The sequence below is a fragment of the Galleria mellonella genome, unplaced genomic scaffold (assembly GCF_026898425.1).
Source record: "Galleria mellonella isolate WM207_F2 unplaced genomic scaffold, CSIRO_AGI_GalMel_v1 utg78, whole genome shotgun sequence".
NCBI classification, from domain to species: domain Eukaryota; kingdom Metazoa; phylum Arthropoda; class Insecta; order Lepidoptera; family Pyralidae; genus Galleria; species Galleria mellonella.
Window position 1 is genome coordinate 180,469 of NW_026442151.1, and position 18,183 is coordinate 198,651.

Genomic DNA, 18,183 nt, shown 5'->3' on the forward strand with positions numbered 1-18,183 from the left:
AGATGAATGAACGGACGGAAAGATTCGCACCATAAATATTCCTTTGTACCTGATATGGAATCCTAAAAAAATCATGAGTGTAAACTGTCAATAAATATAATTTAGAAGTTCAGTTTTTCATAACTTTTAACTTGATTAATTGTGATTTGTAATAATTTATTTAATATGGTACGTATTAAAAACTCAAAATATTATGTTATCAACTGAACTTTTTTGATGCTGGAGAAATCTTAATTAACTTACCCATCGAGTAACGGCATTCTATAAAAGCGTTTCCACTCATACCCTTTGGACAAGTGCACATTGGTATGTGATTATGGACGTCACAAACTGCGTTTTGTCCACATGTTCCAACACAGGGATTAACGCATTTATTTCTTTGACAACCTTTATCCGGTGAACAATCTGTATTATATATACATTCTGGTCGACAGCCAAAAAGGGGATCACCGCGATATCCTTCTATGCAGGAACAAATGCCATTGTTACAGTTAGCATTGGGGCCACAAGGATTTGGATTACACGGATTGATAGGACTAGGTATATCTAAAAAAAAAAACAGAATTAAAATCAGTTTTTTAAAGTTAATATATTAAGTACAGTTATATTCTTTTATTTATTACTTATCTATTCAATATTTTGTATTTTAAATAAAATTTTGAACATTTCTAAATTACAAAAATAATTACATGAAATAAATAAATACCTATATCAATAATGAATTTCGATACTATTTACAAAATAATTTTAAACCATATAATTTTGTACTTAATATACATACCTTGTTTTGGTTTAGAAACACACTCTCTAAAAGGATCACCAGTTAATCCATCTGGACATATACAGACAGGAATGTGGTTATTTACGAAACATTTTGCATAGAGGCCACATGATCCTTCGCAGGGATCTCTGCACTTTTCAGATACACATGCTTGATTGCTTGAACAGTCAGAGTGTACCACGCATTCAGGTTTACAAAATGGTGGTGAACCAATGTAAGATGGCAAACAAGTACAAGATGCCAATCCATTGTTGTCATGACACTCTGAATACAAGCCGCAAGGTGATGGGACGCAAGGATCTGAAGGTGTCGCCACGACTGGAGATGTATCTAACGAAACAATAGTTATATCATATAATCATATTCAGAAATTTATATATTTTATTATTAATGGTAATTATTTACGTACATAAATACTTACATATATTTGGAGTACATGTAACAAACGGATCTCCGGAATAACCACGTATACAAGTACAAACAGGACTATGGTTTATTACTTTACATTCGGTATTTCGTCCACATGGTCTTGGACATGGATTTGCACACCTTTGATTAATACAAGCCCTGTTAGTTTTACATTCGGAATTCACAATACATTCAGGTCTGCAATTTGGTGGAGATCCAATGTAATTAGGTATACACGAACAAACAGGCTGGCCATTAACTTCTTTACAGTTGGCATTTATACCACATGGCGACGGGTTACACACATTAATTACTGACTCATCATGTTCTGGAAATGAATATATGTGTGTTAATTTTTTATAATTAGGATTGTATTAAATTTAAAAAAATCGCCGTTGCATTCATATAAACTTACCAAGTATAGCTAAACACATAGATAGTGGATTGCCAGTAAATCCAAATTTACAAGTACACGATGGCTTATGATTTGTGACGTAACATTCCGCGTTGTATCCACATACACCAGGACATGGATCAACACATTTATTTCGGTTGCAAGCAGAGGTCAAAGGGCAATCTGAATCTGCTAAGCATTCAGGTCTACAACCTTGATATGGATCGCCGAAATAATCTGACAAACACGTACATGATCCCACGTTTCCTTGAACTTTACATTCAGTGTTTATGCCACAAGGTGAAGGCTCACATGGATTTAAGTATTCGATCTGTGGTGGAGCTGAAATATTTTTACAATGTCGTAAAAAAACACTTACCGAAATATCAGTCATTCACCTCCGTCAGTAGAAGCACCTCCTTGGTCCGAAGCGTTAGTCGAAGCTTGCTGGGCTCGGCGACTTTTAGTGACCTCCGTTGATAACATCACTATCTCTAGCGGTACCGTCCAAAGCGATCGTCACGGCGAACGACAAGCTTTACTGTAAGTGCTAGGTTATCTCCGCGTGCTCCGGTTTTTAAGCAAAGGCATTAGGTAATTTCACATAAAAAGTTATATCAAGATGTTACGTCCCTTCTGGAAGCATTTAAAAATTCTAAATGATTAAAATTATGTTTTACCTGATCCGAAGGCTGTAATGTTTGAAGCATAAATAGTTACTGAATCGATGAGAATACTCGTAGATCAGGTGGTGGGCATGGTCACCACACAAATCTCAAAGTAAACCCACCCATACAGTTCTATTTTTATTGGTACATTAGTAAACCGTGTGAGGCGTGACCGTCTTGAAATTTTTACAATGAGCACACCTTTAAAGCATGATATCTCACGCTTCGCAAAGCATAGTGTTACATGCGCTTCCAAAATCCTAATTCGATTTTTTTTTCTTACAATGTTAATTTATTTAAATAATTACCTTAGATTTCAGTAATTCAGTCAACTAAATTTTTGATCTAAAAACATGTTTATTTCACATCTATAAATTCTCATTTATTTAATTATATAAATATTGTTCTTACCTCTTGGAGGAGAGCAACCCTGGAATGGATCGCCTTCTAGACCAGGTTCGCAGGTACACGATGCACGGTGATCAATTACCGAGCAAATAGCTCGTGATCCACAGGCTTGTTCACATGGGTCTTTACATCGCTGACCAACACACGCTAGTGTAGCTGCGCACTCAGCACTAATTGTGCATTCTGGCCTACAGTTCGGTGGAGCTCCGATAAAACTAGGTTGACAGCTACATGCAGGTGTTTCTCCTGAATTTACACATATTGAGTTGGGTCCACATGGTGAAGGTTGACACGGGTCAACAGGTACAGATGGTGGCTCTACAAAATAATAACAGAAATTAATAAATATGACATTGCACTGAATTATATAAACAAATTTACTCCGAATTATAACAGCATAACTTACCTGGAGCAGGATAGCAATATGTGAATGGATCACCCGTATATCCGTCATTACAAGTGCAAATAGGTGAATGTGCTATAACTTGACAACGTGCTCCACGACCGCAAGCTCCTTCACAAGGATCGCGACAACGGCGGTCAATACAAGCTAATTGTAGTTTACATTCAGAGCTAACGAGACATTCTGGCCGACAAGATGGAGGAGAACCAACATGGCCTGCTTTACATGAACATGCTGCAGCTCCATTAGTACTCACTGTACATTCACTGTAAGGGCCGCAAGGTGATGGTGAACATGCCGATTGCGTTACTGTTAAAACAACAAAATAATGAGTTTTTTTTTTATTATCACACTTTAAAAATAATTAGTATTACATCTTTGAATATAACTAAAAATTATTAAAACTTCTTACCTATCTGTTTTACTTCTGTACATAATGCAAATGGATCTCCAGATGTACTAGGTGGACAAGTACAAGATGGAATGTGGTTATTTACTGAGCACACGGCATTTGTACCACAGGCGCCAGGACATGGATCAATACATTTTCCACCTTGACAGGCACGTGTAGGTGAGCATTCTCCATTAGTCGAGCATTCCAATCGACAACCAATATAGGGATCTCCAAAATAGCCAGGTGCGCATAGGCAAACCCCAGTTTCACATAGAGTGTTACTTCCACAAGGCGATGGATTACATGGGTCAGCTGAAGGCGTTGGTGAAACTATGAAATAAATATTATATTAATATTTGTGTAGGTTTTTTGGTAAGACAAAGCTTGTTCTTCTCATAAATGTTATGTCATATAAGTAGATATTCATCAATATCATAGTTTACTTAAATGTGTCAATAAAATCAACCTAAATATTAATTCGGATTCCCTATCCCATTAAACTATTTTTAATTTTTATTTCGATAGATATATTATTTCGTAGCAACAAAGTTATTAATTTTCAATTGCATATAAATTAATTTAATTGATTTAGTTTAGAGATATTTTATGAGAATAATCACAAAACTAACTAAACTATTATAGTATATATTAAATTTACAAGCGATATTGAGTCTAAGACTATACTTTTGTGAGTTCTATAATCTTAACCTAAAAGAATGAGAAATCCTATAAAACATACACATGGCTATCAAATATATAGCACCGTTTGCCATCAACAAGAATTGGATATCGTTTCCTCAGAAGATTCCTCCTGGGAACGCTTAGATTATGGAATAAGCTTCCTACCGAGATCTTTTCTAGATACTACAATAAAAGATTATTCAATAAGGGTAATTAAAGGTAATCGTTAAGACAGAATATATGCTTGTTTTTTTTACTATTGTTTTAAAAAAATTGTATAAACGAATGTTAATTTTAAATGATGATAAACATAAAATGATGTTCCATTAAGAATTATTGATAATAGTTAATCTCATAACTTACTTATTACTTCTGTACATTGAATAAATGGATCACCAGTGTAACCTGTTGGGCAGCTGCATATCGGAATATGATCATGTACTCTACATTCAGCTCTATAACCACATGATCCTTCACAAGGATTTGTGCATTTTTCGGCAATACATGCTTGATGTGATGGACAGTCAGTATTTACTAAACATTCTGGATGACAATTTGGTGGACTACCAATATAACCTTCCAAGCAGGAACACGATGGGCTATCTCCAATAGGTCGACATTCACTATATGGACCACAAGGATTTCCTTGGCATGGTTTTGGCTTATCGATTGGTCTGTTTTCTATTTTTTTGGGACAACTTATAAATGGATCACCGCTAGTACCAGCAGGACAACTACATAATGGACTATGATTAATAACTTGACAGTGAGCTCCAATACCACATGTTCCACGGCATGGATCTGCGCATTTCAATCGATGACATGCCCTATCTGATGGACACTCACTGCTTACTGTACATTCAGGTCGACAATCTGGTGGAGCGCCTATATAATCTGGTAGACATTCACACGAGGCCAATCCTCCGTTTTCTCTGCAAATGCTATTTGGCCCACAAGGAGATGGTTGACAGGGTTTTATTTCTATTACTGGCATATCCTTAGTACATTGAACAAATGGATTTCCGGAATGGCCCTTAATGCAGGAACAAGTAGGAACATGATTAATTACAGTACACTCAGCATTAGACCCACAGATTCCAGGACATGGGTCTGCACACTTATTTCGAATGCAAGATTTATCAGCAGAACAATCGGAACTAAGTACACATTCAGGTCGGCAACCTTCATAGGGATTTCCTTGGTATCCTTCTAAGCAGGAACAAGAACCTGCACCGTCGCGTTGGTTACATATAGCATTAGCACCACATGGTGATGGATCACATGGTTGTGCGACATTTTCTGAAATAAAATATTATGTTACGTACAATAGAATATATTAAAATTAAAATACTAAAATTATTAAATCATATTTTACCATGTATTGGTATGCATTGCAAAAATGGATTGCCCGTGTATTTTTCTTTACAACTGCATGATACAGTATGACTCACAACAATACATTCTGCATTAATACCACAGGATCCTGGGCATGGGTCTATACATTTATTCCTAACACATGCTTGATTTGAAGGACAGTCAGGATTTATTACACACTCTGGCCTGCAATTAGGTGGTTGTCCTATATAATTGTCAATACATCTGCAGTTTGCTTTGCCATTTCGATCTAAACATACTGCATTTGGTCCACAAGGAGAAGGATTACAAGCATCCACTGGCTCTGGAGGAATATCCATTAAATAGCAACTTTTGAATGGATCTCCTGTTTGTCCTGGATTACAACTACAAATTGGACTATGATTGATTACTTCACAGCGAGCGGATACACCACATGCATTGATACATGGGTTGATACATTTCTGGTTAACACAAGCTTTTGTAGAAGGACACTCAGAGCTAACAACACATTCTGGTCTACATAATGGCGGCGATCCTTGAAAACCTTCAATGCAAGCACATACAGCCGTATTGTCTGTTGTCCTGCAAACACTATTAGGACCACAAGGAGATGGATGACATGGGTCCTTTGATATCTTTTTGTCATCTGCCATAGGATAGCAATTTGTAAATGGATTGCCGGTATAGCCAGCTGTACAAGAACATGTTGGAATATGGTTAACAACATCACATTTTGTATTTTGTCCACAAACTCCCGGACATGGGTCACGACATTTGTTTCTGAAGCATGCTTTATCTCTAGGACATTCCTGACTTCCTGTACATTCTGGTCTACATGATTCGTAAGGATTACCAATGTAATCTGACAAACATGTGCAAAATCCATTATCGCATTGGGCATTCGGCCCGCAAGGAGATGGATTACATGGATCAGCAGAAGACGGAGTTGTGGGTACTGAAAAATAATGAATTATTAATTAATGTATAGATGCAATAAATATACAAAATATTTATAGTGTTACATTATATAATATTATACCATCCAATATTGGTTGACATCTTGAAAATGGATCGCCTGTGAATCCTTCATTACAGACGCATACGGCAACATGATTTAAAACATGGCAATTAGCATCAACTCCACAAGATCCAGGGCACGGATCTTCGCATTTTTGTCTTACACATGCTAATGATGCAGGACATTCCGAATTTATAGTGCATTCAGGACGACAAGAAGGTGGTGATCCTACGAAACCAGGTAAACAAGAACAAGCTGGTCCGCTGTCCAGTAATTGGCACCGTGAATGTGGTCCGCATGGCGATGGCGTACAAGATGGTGGTCGCTCAGTTGTTTGTGTCGTAGCTATAATAATTGAATGAAAAGTTAGTACTAACTTAAATAAATCTGCTAATAATTTTATGATAAAAATTAAAATACATCAATATAAACTAAATAATATAATATAGTTAAGTAAATATACTAATTTTATTTCTACATCTTATTGAGTGAAGCGTCAGATAAATATAAATGATGATGTATAATAATTTGATGACTGTTATTCAAATATTATAATAGTTACTTGATTTATTATTCAACTCACATATTTTATACAGTAATTTCTAGATATATTTTTTTGTTAGATTTAGATATGATTCTTATTTTTTTTATGCAACAGAATGGCAAACAAGTTAACAGTCCACCTGAGGAAAAGTAGTAATCTTCGCCTATAGACATGAACAGTACCATCGACATAATAGATTATAATGAGTCAGCCACAATACAATTCCTGCGTTGCCATTTCTGAGAACTATGGTGTTAATTAATTAAATTATTATTACTATTTTGTTTTCAAAAATATAAAATACTTACGATAACATTGAGTAAATGGATCGCCAGTCATTCCCGCAGGACATGTACATATAGGATTATGATTTTTCACTAAACAATGAGCTCTTAATCCACAGGTGTTAGGACAAGGATCGTCACATTTCTGATTAATGCAAGCTTTAGAAGTATCACATTCACTGTTCACGATGCATTGCGGTCTACATGACGGTGGCGATCCTATATAATTCGGTAAGCAAGAACATACTGCTTGCATATTCACTTGTCTACATTGACTATTTGGTCCACAAGGTGTCGGTTCACATGGATTTTGAGCCGGAGTAGCTGAAATTTATTTGCAGTATTTATAATAAACTAACGAGCCGCCCCGGCTTTGCAGGAGTACAATAATTAAGATACATTATATGTATATACAAAGCTACCTCTACAAAATTATTAAAAATAACAACGTAAAACCCTTAAGAAATCGTATCAACATCGTACTTTAGAAATTTACTTTTATGATGTTTAAAACCCTAAACAAGCTAATAACCCAACTGATAGGAAATGGCAATTGTTATCTCTTATATAGACAATACTGTGGATATCATAAAACACAATATCTAATTTATAACTGTATTTATGTTTATACAAATATATTATTGATTTAATGATAATTTTTTTATGTATTTATTTTATTCATAAATTGTTATAATGTATTAAAAATTAATAATAATATTAATAATTTTTCACATTTATCTCATTTATACCTATTAATTTCACTTCTAGAAAAGTCAAAATATAAAAAAAATAAAAATATTTATTTGAATAATTAATTATTAACTTACGTGGTATTACAATTTCTTTACACTCAAAGAATGGATCTCCTGTGAAACCTCGTGGACAAGTACATATAGGTACATGGTTATCTACAGAGCATTGAGCGAATTGACCACATATATTATGACAGGGATCAATACACTTGTATCTTGTACATGCTAAGTTTGGTGCACAGTCGTCATTATTTTCACATTCTCTACGACATCCCTGAGGATTATATGGATCACCATAATAACCATCAAAACAAAGACACGCTCCCGCTCCGTTATGCTCGCGACATTCTGCATTCAGTCCACACGGTGATGGAGAACATGGACTCGTAACAGACATTTCAGTAGCTACAATAAAAAAAAATATGTTTAAATGGTGTATTAATAGTACAATAATTATTTTATAATAAATACGAAGACTTACGAGGTATAAGAATTTGATTACAATTATTATTGGCATCTCCTGTAAAACCTTGTTGACAACTACATATCGGGTTGTGATTTACTGTTAAGCATAGTGCATTTGAGCCACATGCGCCTTGACATGGATCTTTACAACGTTCATTAATGCAGGCTGTATTACTGGGACATTCAGCATCTATTGTACATTCTGGTCTACAATTCGGAACTCTTCCAATGTAATTTGCTAGACAGGAACAAGCAGCTTGATCTCCAATTACACGACATTCAGAATTAGGTCCACAAGGTGAAGGTACACATGGGTTTTCATTGAAATTAGGGTCTCGTCCTGAAATGATTAAAATATTTTAATTTATATGAATTCCATTGAACTGTTAGAATAAAGAAAATCATTTATTCAAATAAACTTACATTCAAGCACTTTTGAAAAGTCATTACATTTTTTTTAATTGTATGTAGGCTCTTTTAAATAATTTTATTATTATTTTACATTTTTAAGTTAAATTACAATTAGCACTAATTCAATTAAATACTCAAAAAGAAAAAAAAATTGAATTAACCAACTGGTTAAACAATTAATGCATCTAGTAAATGGATCACGAGTATGACAGTGAGCCAAATCGACCATATTTTGCCCAATGAGAACAACTGGACAAATGGGACTTCAAAACACTAGACCACGTTATATTGCCATCTGATAGTTATAGTATTCACATTTTACATAAGAATGCATGCGGCAATTAATACAAAAAACCGCTACGCTTTCATATTTCTAAAATTAATCAATTAAATAAGAACGAATTAAATAAGAAAGAACATAAAACTCAATAATTGTATGTAGGTAAATTACTTACTTTCTTCAGGATTGCATCTAGTAAATGGATCACCAGTAAATCCTGGAGAACAACTGCAAATGGGATTATGCGTTATAACTTGGCATCGAGCATTAAGTCCACAAGTGTTAGGACATGGATCTACACATTTCTTATTAACACATGCTTTATCTTGTGGACATTCAGAGCTAACGATACATTCAGGACGACAGGATGGCGGAGTCCCGACATAACCACTTTCACAAGTACACACACTGTGTCCATTTATTACTCGACAAAGGCTATTAGGCCCACAAGGCGAGGGTTTGCAGGGATCTTGTGGAGATTCTGATTTATCAGAGGCTGTAAAAACAAAATAAAAATAATTTAAATTTTAAGAAGATGATGCATGACATAGGATTTTAGATTATTTAAAAAATATATTATATATATGAGGAGTCTTATTAAAATCAGTGGATTTTTTTTTTGTATTTTGAGAAAATTTATCTGACTAGTCTGTATGTTTATTCCTCCATCACGCTGCACCAAATTGGATGCGACTTTCACAGTTGTGTTCTTAAGGTCAAATTTAATATCTAGTTCTATTCATTTTGATACTCTATTTTTCCTATTTCTGAAAAGCTAAAAATTTGTAACAATATATGAAACAATAGATAATTGACTGAATTTTACGTTTTTAATCATTGTTACCGATTTTTCGTTTTAGTTTAAACAGTTAAATTAATATTATGGAAATAAAAAGAATATTAAAGAATAGAAACAGATAGTTCTCATGTTTGTCCATTCCTCAGATATACAAAAAAAAAACAAAATGGAGAGAACATTTAATCAAATTCAACATATTTTAGAATTTTATCTGTTTGGTTGTTTATTTTTGCCGTTCATGTCCTAAACGGCTGACAATAATCTAAATAAAGACAATATATTAAAGTGTTATTATAACTTTTCTTAGTGAAAAAAGATAGATAATATACTCACTTCCTATTTCACATTTGATTATAGGGTTACCAGTATAACCCGATAAGCAGGTGCATGTCGGTGAATGGTTAACTGTTCTGCATTCAGCGTTTATGCCACACGTTCCTGGGCAGGGATCTTTACATTTATTGTTTGAACAGGCTTTATTGCGATCACAATCAGAATTAGACACACACTCTGGACGACAGCCTGTATATGGATCACCGAAATATTCTGGCAAACAAGAACATGATCCCACACCATTTCTTTCTTTACATATTGCATTTGCTCCACAAGGTGACGGATTACAAGGATTGGGCGGTGGTTCTGATTTACCTATAAAAATTACAATTTTAGGTGATTAAAAATTTATAGACTCCGGATGAAGTCATCACAGTCAATTAATGAAACTTACTCTCAACTGGTGAACATCCACTGAATGGATCACCTGAATACCCTGATATACAATTACACAACGCTACATGATTTGCTACAGAACATTCCGCATTTAAACCGCAAGAACCAGGGCATGGATCTACACATTTTTCATTTTGGCATGCAAGATTACCAGGACATTCCGCGTTTATGGAACATTCTGGTCTACAATTTGGAGCTACACCAATGTAACTTGGTAAGCATGAACATGCAGGCGCTTCTCCAATCACTTTACATTGTGAATATGGACCACACGGTGAAGGTACACATGGATTTCCTTTAGGCCCCATTAAAATAGGTTCTAAGAAAGAAAACAAAATAGATTAAGAAAGATAGTAAATAGAATATAAATAAGAATATCAGATAAAAAAGTAATAGAATAACATCTCAGAATAAGATCATGCAAGAAGGAGAGAAAATACGCGACGTACACAAGGGGTTTGTTTCTGATTAAAATAAATTATTAAACATCTTTTTTAATAAATATAATTTTATTTTTTTTAATATAATCTTACTTGGCTCTAACTGGCATGTAACAAATGGATCTCCTGTAAATCCTGCTTTGCAGGTACAAATCGGATTATGATTAATAGTTTGGCATCGAGCATTAACACCACAAGTTCCTGGGCATGGATCTCTGCATTTTTGTTTAATACAAGCCTGATGTTGAGGACAATCTGTACTAATAACGCATTCAGGGCGGCAAGTTGGAGGTGCGCCAACGTATCCGTCTTGACATGAACAAACTCCATGTCCATCTACTACTTTACATGTACTATATGGTCCACATGGCGTTGGAATGCATGGATTTACTTCCGTTTTAGGAGCTAAAATAACATATGAAATATTAAATTTTCAGTACAAAATATTCGTTTATATATTATATAAAATTATAAATATTTTTTTTTATTACTAACGTATTCTTTGTGGATGACACGATATTACAGGATTTCCTTCGTATCCGTCAATACATAAACAAACCGGTTTATGATGTGCTACAGTACATTGCGCATTAATTCCACATGCTCCTTGACATGGTTCTATACACTTGTTATTTGAACAAGCTTTTTGTAATGGACAGTCATTGTTTGTAACGCATTCAGGTCTACAGCCTAAGTATGGATCTCCAAAATATCCTGTTTGACACGTACACGCACCAGCATTATTTCTTTCTGTGCATATAGCATTTGGGCCACATGGTGACGGGTTACATGGATTTGTCTCATCTTCAATCGGTACTTTGACTAAAAGCATTACATAATTATGAAATTTCCAATATAACCAGATAAGTAATCATATTAAAAAACAGCAGTTTCATTTTTTGACGAAACATAACTTTGTTGTGTAACTTTAAAAAAATAACTCAATCACAGGAACTTACCAATAAAAATACAACCTCTAAATGGATCACCAGTATAACTTTCACGACAATGGCATACTGCTTTGTGGTTTATAACAACACATTCTGCGTTAGAACCACAAGAACCTTCACAAGGATTATAACATTTTTCCCGAATACAAGCAAGATTACTAGGGCATTCTTCATCATATATACATTCAGGTCGACAATTAGGGGCGCGACCTATATAACCCGGTTGGCAAGAACATGCTGGCGTTTCCCCTATAATACGACATTGAGAATTTGGTCCACATGGTGAAGGAATACAAGGATTTCTTGATGGTTTTGGTTGATCTCCTAAAACATTGATTTTTAAATCTTAGTTTTATTATTGTAATTGTTAAGAATTATATATAAAATAAATTCAATATATAGTTAATAAATTTCAACTCACGTTCCTTATATATGCAATTTGTAAACGGATCACCGATATAGTTTTGTAGACAACTGCATAGTGCATTATGGTTGACTACAGTACAATGAGTATTACTTCCGCATGCTCCTATGCACGGATCTACACATTTTTGATTTAAACAGGCCTTATTTGGCATACAATCGCTGCTAACCATACATTCTGGGCGACAGAAAGGAGGAGATCCGAAATATTGCTCCTGGCATGAACATATGGCATGCCCATTGTTCACACGACATAAACTATAAGGGCCACAAGGCGATGGTAAACATGGATCAGTGGGCTTTTCAACAGGGCCTAAAATAATTCATGTAATATTATTTTATTTTTACTTGTATTTCTAAGTAAAATACGATTAAAACAAAATAATAATACGATACATACTTAAATAACAGGATGTAAATGGGTTTCCTTCATAACCTGGTAGACAGGCACAAGATGGAGCATGATTATTTACGCGACATTCTGCATTCATACCGCAAACTCCTGGACAAGGATCCTTGCACTTATTGTTTATGCACGCTTTATTTTTGGGACAATCTGTATTTAAAACGCATTCAGGTCTACATTCAACATATGGATCTCCATAATATTCTGGAAGACAGGAACAAGATCCTGCACCATTTCTTTCTTTACATACAGCATTTGCACCACAAGGAGATAATGCACATGGATTAACGTCCTGGAATTCGATGGCTAAAAATTACAAAAACTTTAAGTATGGTGTTTTATAGCATCTAAATTTGAAATAAGTACAAATCATTACAACTCACGTGGAATTAATGAGCATCCTGAGAAGGGATCTCCAGTGTAACCTTGTTCACATGTACATATAGGTATATGTTTAACTACATTACACGTAGCATGTAAACCGCAAGATCCAGGGCATGGATCGCTACATTTTTCCGATATACATGCAAGATTTCCAGGACATTCGATATTTATGATGCATTCTGGTCTGCAATTTGGCGGACGGCCTATGTACTCATCCAAACACGAACAAACTGGTACACCATTAATTTCTTTACATTGCGAATGTGGGCCACATGGACTTGGAGTACAAACGTCTATTGGTATATTCGGCCCTGTTATTAAAAATATCATTTTATAGTACCTTTAAATTTATTAGAATATTTGTGAAGAAGTAATAATAAAAACTTACGTTCGTCAATGTAACATCGTACAAAAGGATCGCCTGTGTAGCTATTTTGGCAACTACATATCGGATTATGATTTACCACTTGACATTCCGCGTTTACGCCGCACATACCGGGACAAGGATCCTGACACTTTTGATTCATGCATGCTTTATCTGGTCGACAGTCAGAACTCACTATACACTCAGGTCGACAATTAGGCGGAGAACCGACACACATATCAAGACATGTGCAAACGGCGTGACCGTTAAAAGTACGGCATTTACTGTATGGTCCACAAGGTGACGGATGACACGGATCCACGGGCACTGATGAAACTAAAGTAAATAGGGATAGTAGAAAGATATAAGTTTAGATTTCAGAAATAAAGAAAGAAAAAGATAAAGTAGAAAAGATCTTACTCGGAAAGAGATTGCATGCATGAAGAGGGTTTCCAGTATATCCAGGCAGGCAGTAACATGAAGGAGCATGATTTACAACTCGACAATCAGCATTTTGTCCACATGTACCAGAACATGGATCCACACATTTATTATTGAAACAGGATCTATCTATAGAACAATCTGTGTTCATGACACACTCTGGATGACATCCTACATATGGATCGCCATAATAATCATCAATACAAGTACATGACCCAGCACCGTTTCTTTCCCGACACACTGTATTAGGCCCACAAGGTGATGGATTACAAGGATAATGCACAGGTATATCTTTTGGTGCTGAAAATATATAATATACAAAACATGCTTTAATATCTACTATAATATAGCACTACGGTAATAGATATCATTTATGAAATTGATGTACAGAGTAAAATCGAAGCCTTTAGCCGTACATAAAATTAAGAATCTGCCTGTGCTATAGAATATATTAATACAGAAATTTCGTCAATTATAAATTCAGAAATATTTTATCATTTTTGTCTTTTCGACCCATGTTTCACCTGTAGAACACTCGTTCAAAAAGATGCTAACGATTTCGATTTAACCCTGTGTAGAGGTATCTAGTAAACATGCAGAATGATAATAACAAGGTACAATATGTGACACAAATACTATCCTATCTACAAAACAAAATAGTCTTTCATAAACTTACCTTCAATAGGATTACAACCGGCAAAGGGATCTCCTGAATAACCTTCATCACAGGAGCATATGGGTCGATGATTTTGCACGATACAACGAGCGTTGAAACCACAAGAACCGATACAGGGATTGACGCATGTACCAGCAAGACAGGCAAGTGCAAGAGGGCAATCTTGGTTGATAACACATTGTGGTCGACAGGCAGGTGGGGCACCCAAAGTACCGGGATCGCACGCGCATATTGCACGGTTGCCTTCGTTGCGGCAAGTTGAATGAGGTCCACAGGGTGAAGGCAAACATGGATCCGGTGGCGGCTGCATAACCTCTGTAAATATAGATAAATTTATAATTCCACTAATATTTCCTCATTCATTAATCCACTAGTTTTTTGCCCACTACTTAGTATACGTAGATTTCAGAAGTTGAATTAATTTTACGTATGGATAGTCTATCAAGGAGAAATATATACCTACCAGATTTAAAGTTAGACTTTCAGGAACACGACTATGAAAACAGCATCCAATGTAGTAGTAGTATTGGTATAGTGCCAGAATAAACATACAGGCATTTTATTATACAAGAAATAAAATAGTAGGATTATTAAGCTTTAGCTTTAAATTTAAGATAAAAGTAGCCTATGTGTTAATTAAATATGCATAATCAGTGTATCAAATTTTATTTAAATCAGTTTAGCTGTTTAAAATTTCCCATTTTCATATTAAATAATAAAGTGTAGATGGAATATAATTTTAATAGGATGAATATATAATTATTTTTGTAATTGTTATACTACACGTCTTGCTATTATAACAATCTATGACACGATGGTAAGCATGTTATTTTTCAAAAGGTTCTTATGTAAAATTTTCGTATAGATCAATCTAGAAAATTAACTGACCCTAAATTAGACTGATCGGTTCAGTCATCATCTATCCTTCTTATAAGTAAATTGACTCGGGTTTTCCTGACTTATTTGGGTTCCTAGATGCACGTAGATCTTACAATTATAATATAAAGCATCAGCAAGTTGGATAAATGAAATGTTGTGTAGCTTTTATTATATAAAAATAATACTAACTTTTTCTGTAGCATTTAATAAATGGATCTCCATCAGGGAAATTTTCAGGACAAGTGCAAATTGGATTATGTCCAACTACATGACATCGAGCATCAAGACCGCATACGTTAAGACAGGGATCCTTGCATTTAAGATTTATACATGCTTTGTTGGGCGGGCAATCAGAACTGACGGCACACTCTGGGCGACAAGCAGGAGGTGCGCCAAGATAGCCTACTTTACAAGAACAAGCAGCTCGTTCATTTGCAACATGACACTCGCTATTTGGCCCACATGGTGACGGTGAGCAAGGATTGATTGGTGTAGCTGTAAAAATATAATTATCATTAATTAATATAGAAAGTATCCAGATGAAAATATTAAATAATTAGAACTTTATTATACAGATTATAGGTATTACTTAATATATTTGTATTTAATTACATTAATTTCACTGCTTTTATTAGCAGTAAACCTAACACGAGTTACGTATGTAAGTAATATTATAATCTATTAATATACCATAACACTTACATGGTTTAGATTTAGGTCGACATGAAGAAAATGGATCGCCTTCATGTCCTTTAAAACAAGTACATATTGGAACATGGTTCAAGACTGCACATTCTGCGTTTATACCACATAAGTCTTTGCATGGATCTCGGCAGTAATTTGATAAACAGGCTAAATGGTTTGGACAATCGGAATTCAAGGTGCATTCTGGCCGACAGCCACCAGCGTAAGGATTTCCGATATTAGGAGGAATACATGTACAACGAGCTACATTATCTACTACAGTACACATCGTGTTCTCGCCACAAGGAGAAGGATTGCATGGAGTTAATGACTCATTTTTAGATATTATAACACATCCAATAAAAGCATCTCCTCTGTAACCATCTAAACAACTACACAAAGGAGTATGATTCACAACATTACATTTGGCGTTATTTCCGCATGCACCTAGACACGGATCCACACACTTCTCATTTATGCAAGCTTGATTTGAAGGGCACTCTTGACTTATAACACATTCTGGTCTACAGTATGGCGGTGTGCCAGAATAATTAGGTTGACAAGAACATACTGGATGGTTAAGCTTTATCTCGCAAACAGAATTTGGACCACATGGAGAAGGAATACAGGGATTTTTTACATCGGGTATATCGACGATATCCGTGCATACTGTAAATGGATCTCCTGTTTTATCATTACCACAGCTGCATATTGGATTATGATTTAAAACAAAACAATCTGCATTGACACCGCAGCTACCTTGACAAGGATTTGAACAACGTTGGTTTACACATGTTTCGAATTGCTGGCAGTCTGAATTGCTAACACATTCGGGCTGACACATTGGTGCTACACCTCTATGACCAGGTAAACATGAACATACTGCAAATCCTGTGGGTGATATAATACATCGACTATATGGTCCACAAGGTGATGGGTCGCATGTAGTTAAAACTGGTGGCAGTGTAGGTATTGGTTGACATCTTATATATGGATCTCCCGTATAACTTTGCTCACAGTAACATACAGCATGATGGTTCACTGTTTTACATAAAGCTCCAATACCGCAAATATCTTGACAAGGATTTTCACATTTATTGTTTAAACAAGCCAAATTGGACTGGCAATCGCTATTTACAACACATTCCGGTCGGCAGGATAAGTACGGATTTCCATAGAAATTTGGTATACATTGGCATGTTAAAGCACCATTTAAATCTTGGCATATAGCATTGTCTCCACATTGAACATTATCACAGTATTTATTTGTTAACACAGCTGTAAATAAAATTGAAATGTTATTAAAAAGTTGTCAATTAAACCATTGGTAGAAAATTATAAATAGAAAGAAAAATTTCTTACGTTCCGTAATGGCCTTGCAATGTTCATATGGGTTTCCTACAAAACCATTTAAACATCGGCAAATTGGATTGTGATGATATATTGTACATTCAGCGTTTATACCGCATGACCCTGGGCATGGATCTATGCATTTATTTCTTAGACATGCTTTATCAAAAGGACAATCGGAACTCAACATGCACTCTGGTCTACAAGCAGGATTACTCGCAGCATTTGGCTCAGCACAAGCATCACATATGGCAAATTGATTTCCATAAGTATCACATGGAGCATTAGGGTCACATGGATTTGGGGAACATGGTTGAACTGTAGTGTTATCAGGTGTTACAAGAATAGCTGAAAATTTAAAGTAATTAAGAATTAAATTATTATAACAAAATAAAAATACAATTGAATTGT

The 18,183-nt window shown here is 35.1% G+C and overlaps 1 protein-coding gene across 9 annotated transcripts in view; it reads right to left on the reverse strand.

Annotated features, from left to right (window-relative positions):
* The window catches only part of LOC113517650 (uncharacterized), a 124,405-nt gene that overhangs the window by 49,919 nt on the left and 56,303 nt on the right, over positions 1-18,183 (reverse strand). For 8 of the 9 annotated variants that reach the window (XM_052901556.1, XM_052901554.1, XM_052901553.1 and 5 more), the window contains 28 exons: positions 17,785-18,120; positions 16,441-17,700; positions 15,928-16,233; positions 14,860-15,174; positions 14,163-14,483; positions 13,767-14,078; positions 13,378-13,689; positions 12,989-13,300; positions 12,587-12,901; positions 12,175-12,489; positions 11,711-12,037; positions 11,309-11,620; positions 10,774-11,094; positions 10,380-10,694; positions 9,423-9,743; positions 8,573-8,896; positions 8,167-8,496; positions 7,364-7,663; positions 6,533-6,856; positions 5,513-6,448; positions 4,501-5,436; positions 3,475-3,786; positions 3,066-3,371; positions 2,663-2,977; positions 1,605-1,925; positions 1,203-1,517; positions 782-1,111; positions 244-546 (listed from right to left, as the gene is read on the reverse strand). In XM_052901556.1, the coding sequence (XP_052757516.1) occupies positions 244-546; positions 782-1,111; positions 1,203-1,517; positions 1,605-1,925; positions 2,663-2,977; positions 3,066-3,371; positions 3,475-3,786; positions 4,501-5,436; positions 5,513-6,448; positions 6,533-6,856; positions 7,364-7,663; positions 8,167-8,496; positions 8,573-8,896; positions 9,423-9,743; positions 10,380-10,694; positions 10,774-11,094; positions 11,309-11,620; positions 11,711-12,037; positions 12,175-12,489; positions 12,587-12,901; positions 12,989-13,300; positions 13,378-13,689; positions 13,767-14,078; positions 14,163-14,483; positions 14,860-15,174; positions 15,928-16,233; positions 16,441-17,700; positions 17,785-18,120 (11,052 nt within the window). The remainder of the gene's footprint in view (positions 1-243; positions 547-781; positions 1,112-1,202; positions 1,518-1,604; positions 1,926-2,662; positions 2,978-3,065; positions 3,372-3,474; positions 3,787-4,500; positions 5,437-5,512; positions 6,449-6,532; positions 6,857-7,363; positions 7,664-8,166; positions 8,497-8,572; positions 8,897-9,422; positions 9,744-10,379; positions 10,695-10,773; positions 11,095-11,308; positions 11,621-11,710; positions 12,038-12,174; positions 12,490-12,586; positions 12,902-12,988; positions 13,301-13,377; positions 13,690-13,766; positions 14,079-14,162; positions 14,484-14,859; positions 15,175-15,927; positions 16,234-16,440; positions 17,701-17,784; positions 18,121-18,183) is intronic. The other variant, XM_052901555.1, reaches the window with a different exon arrangement.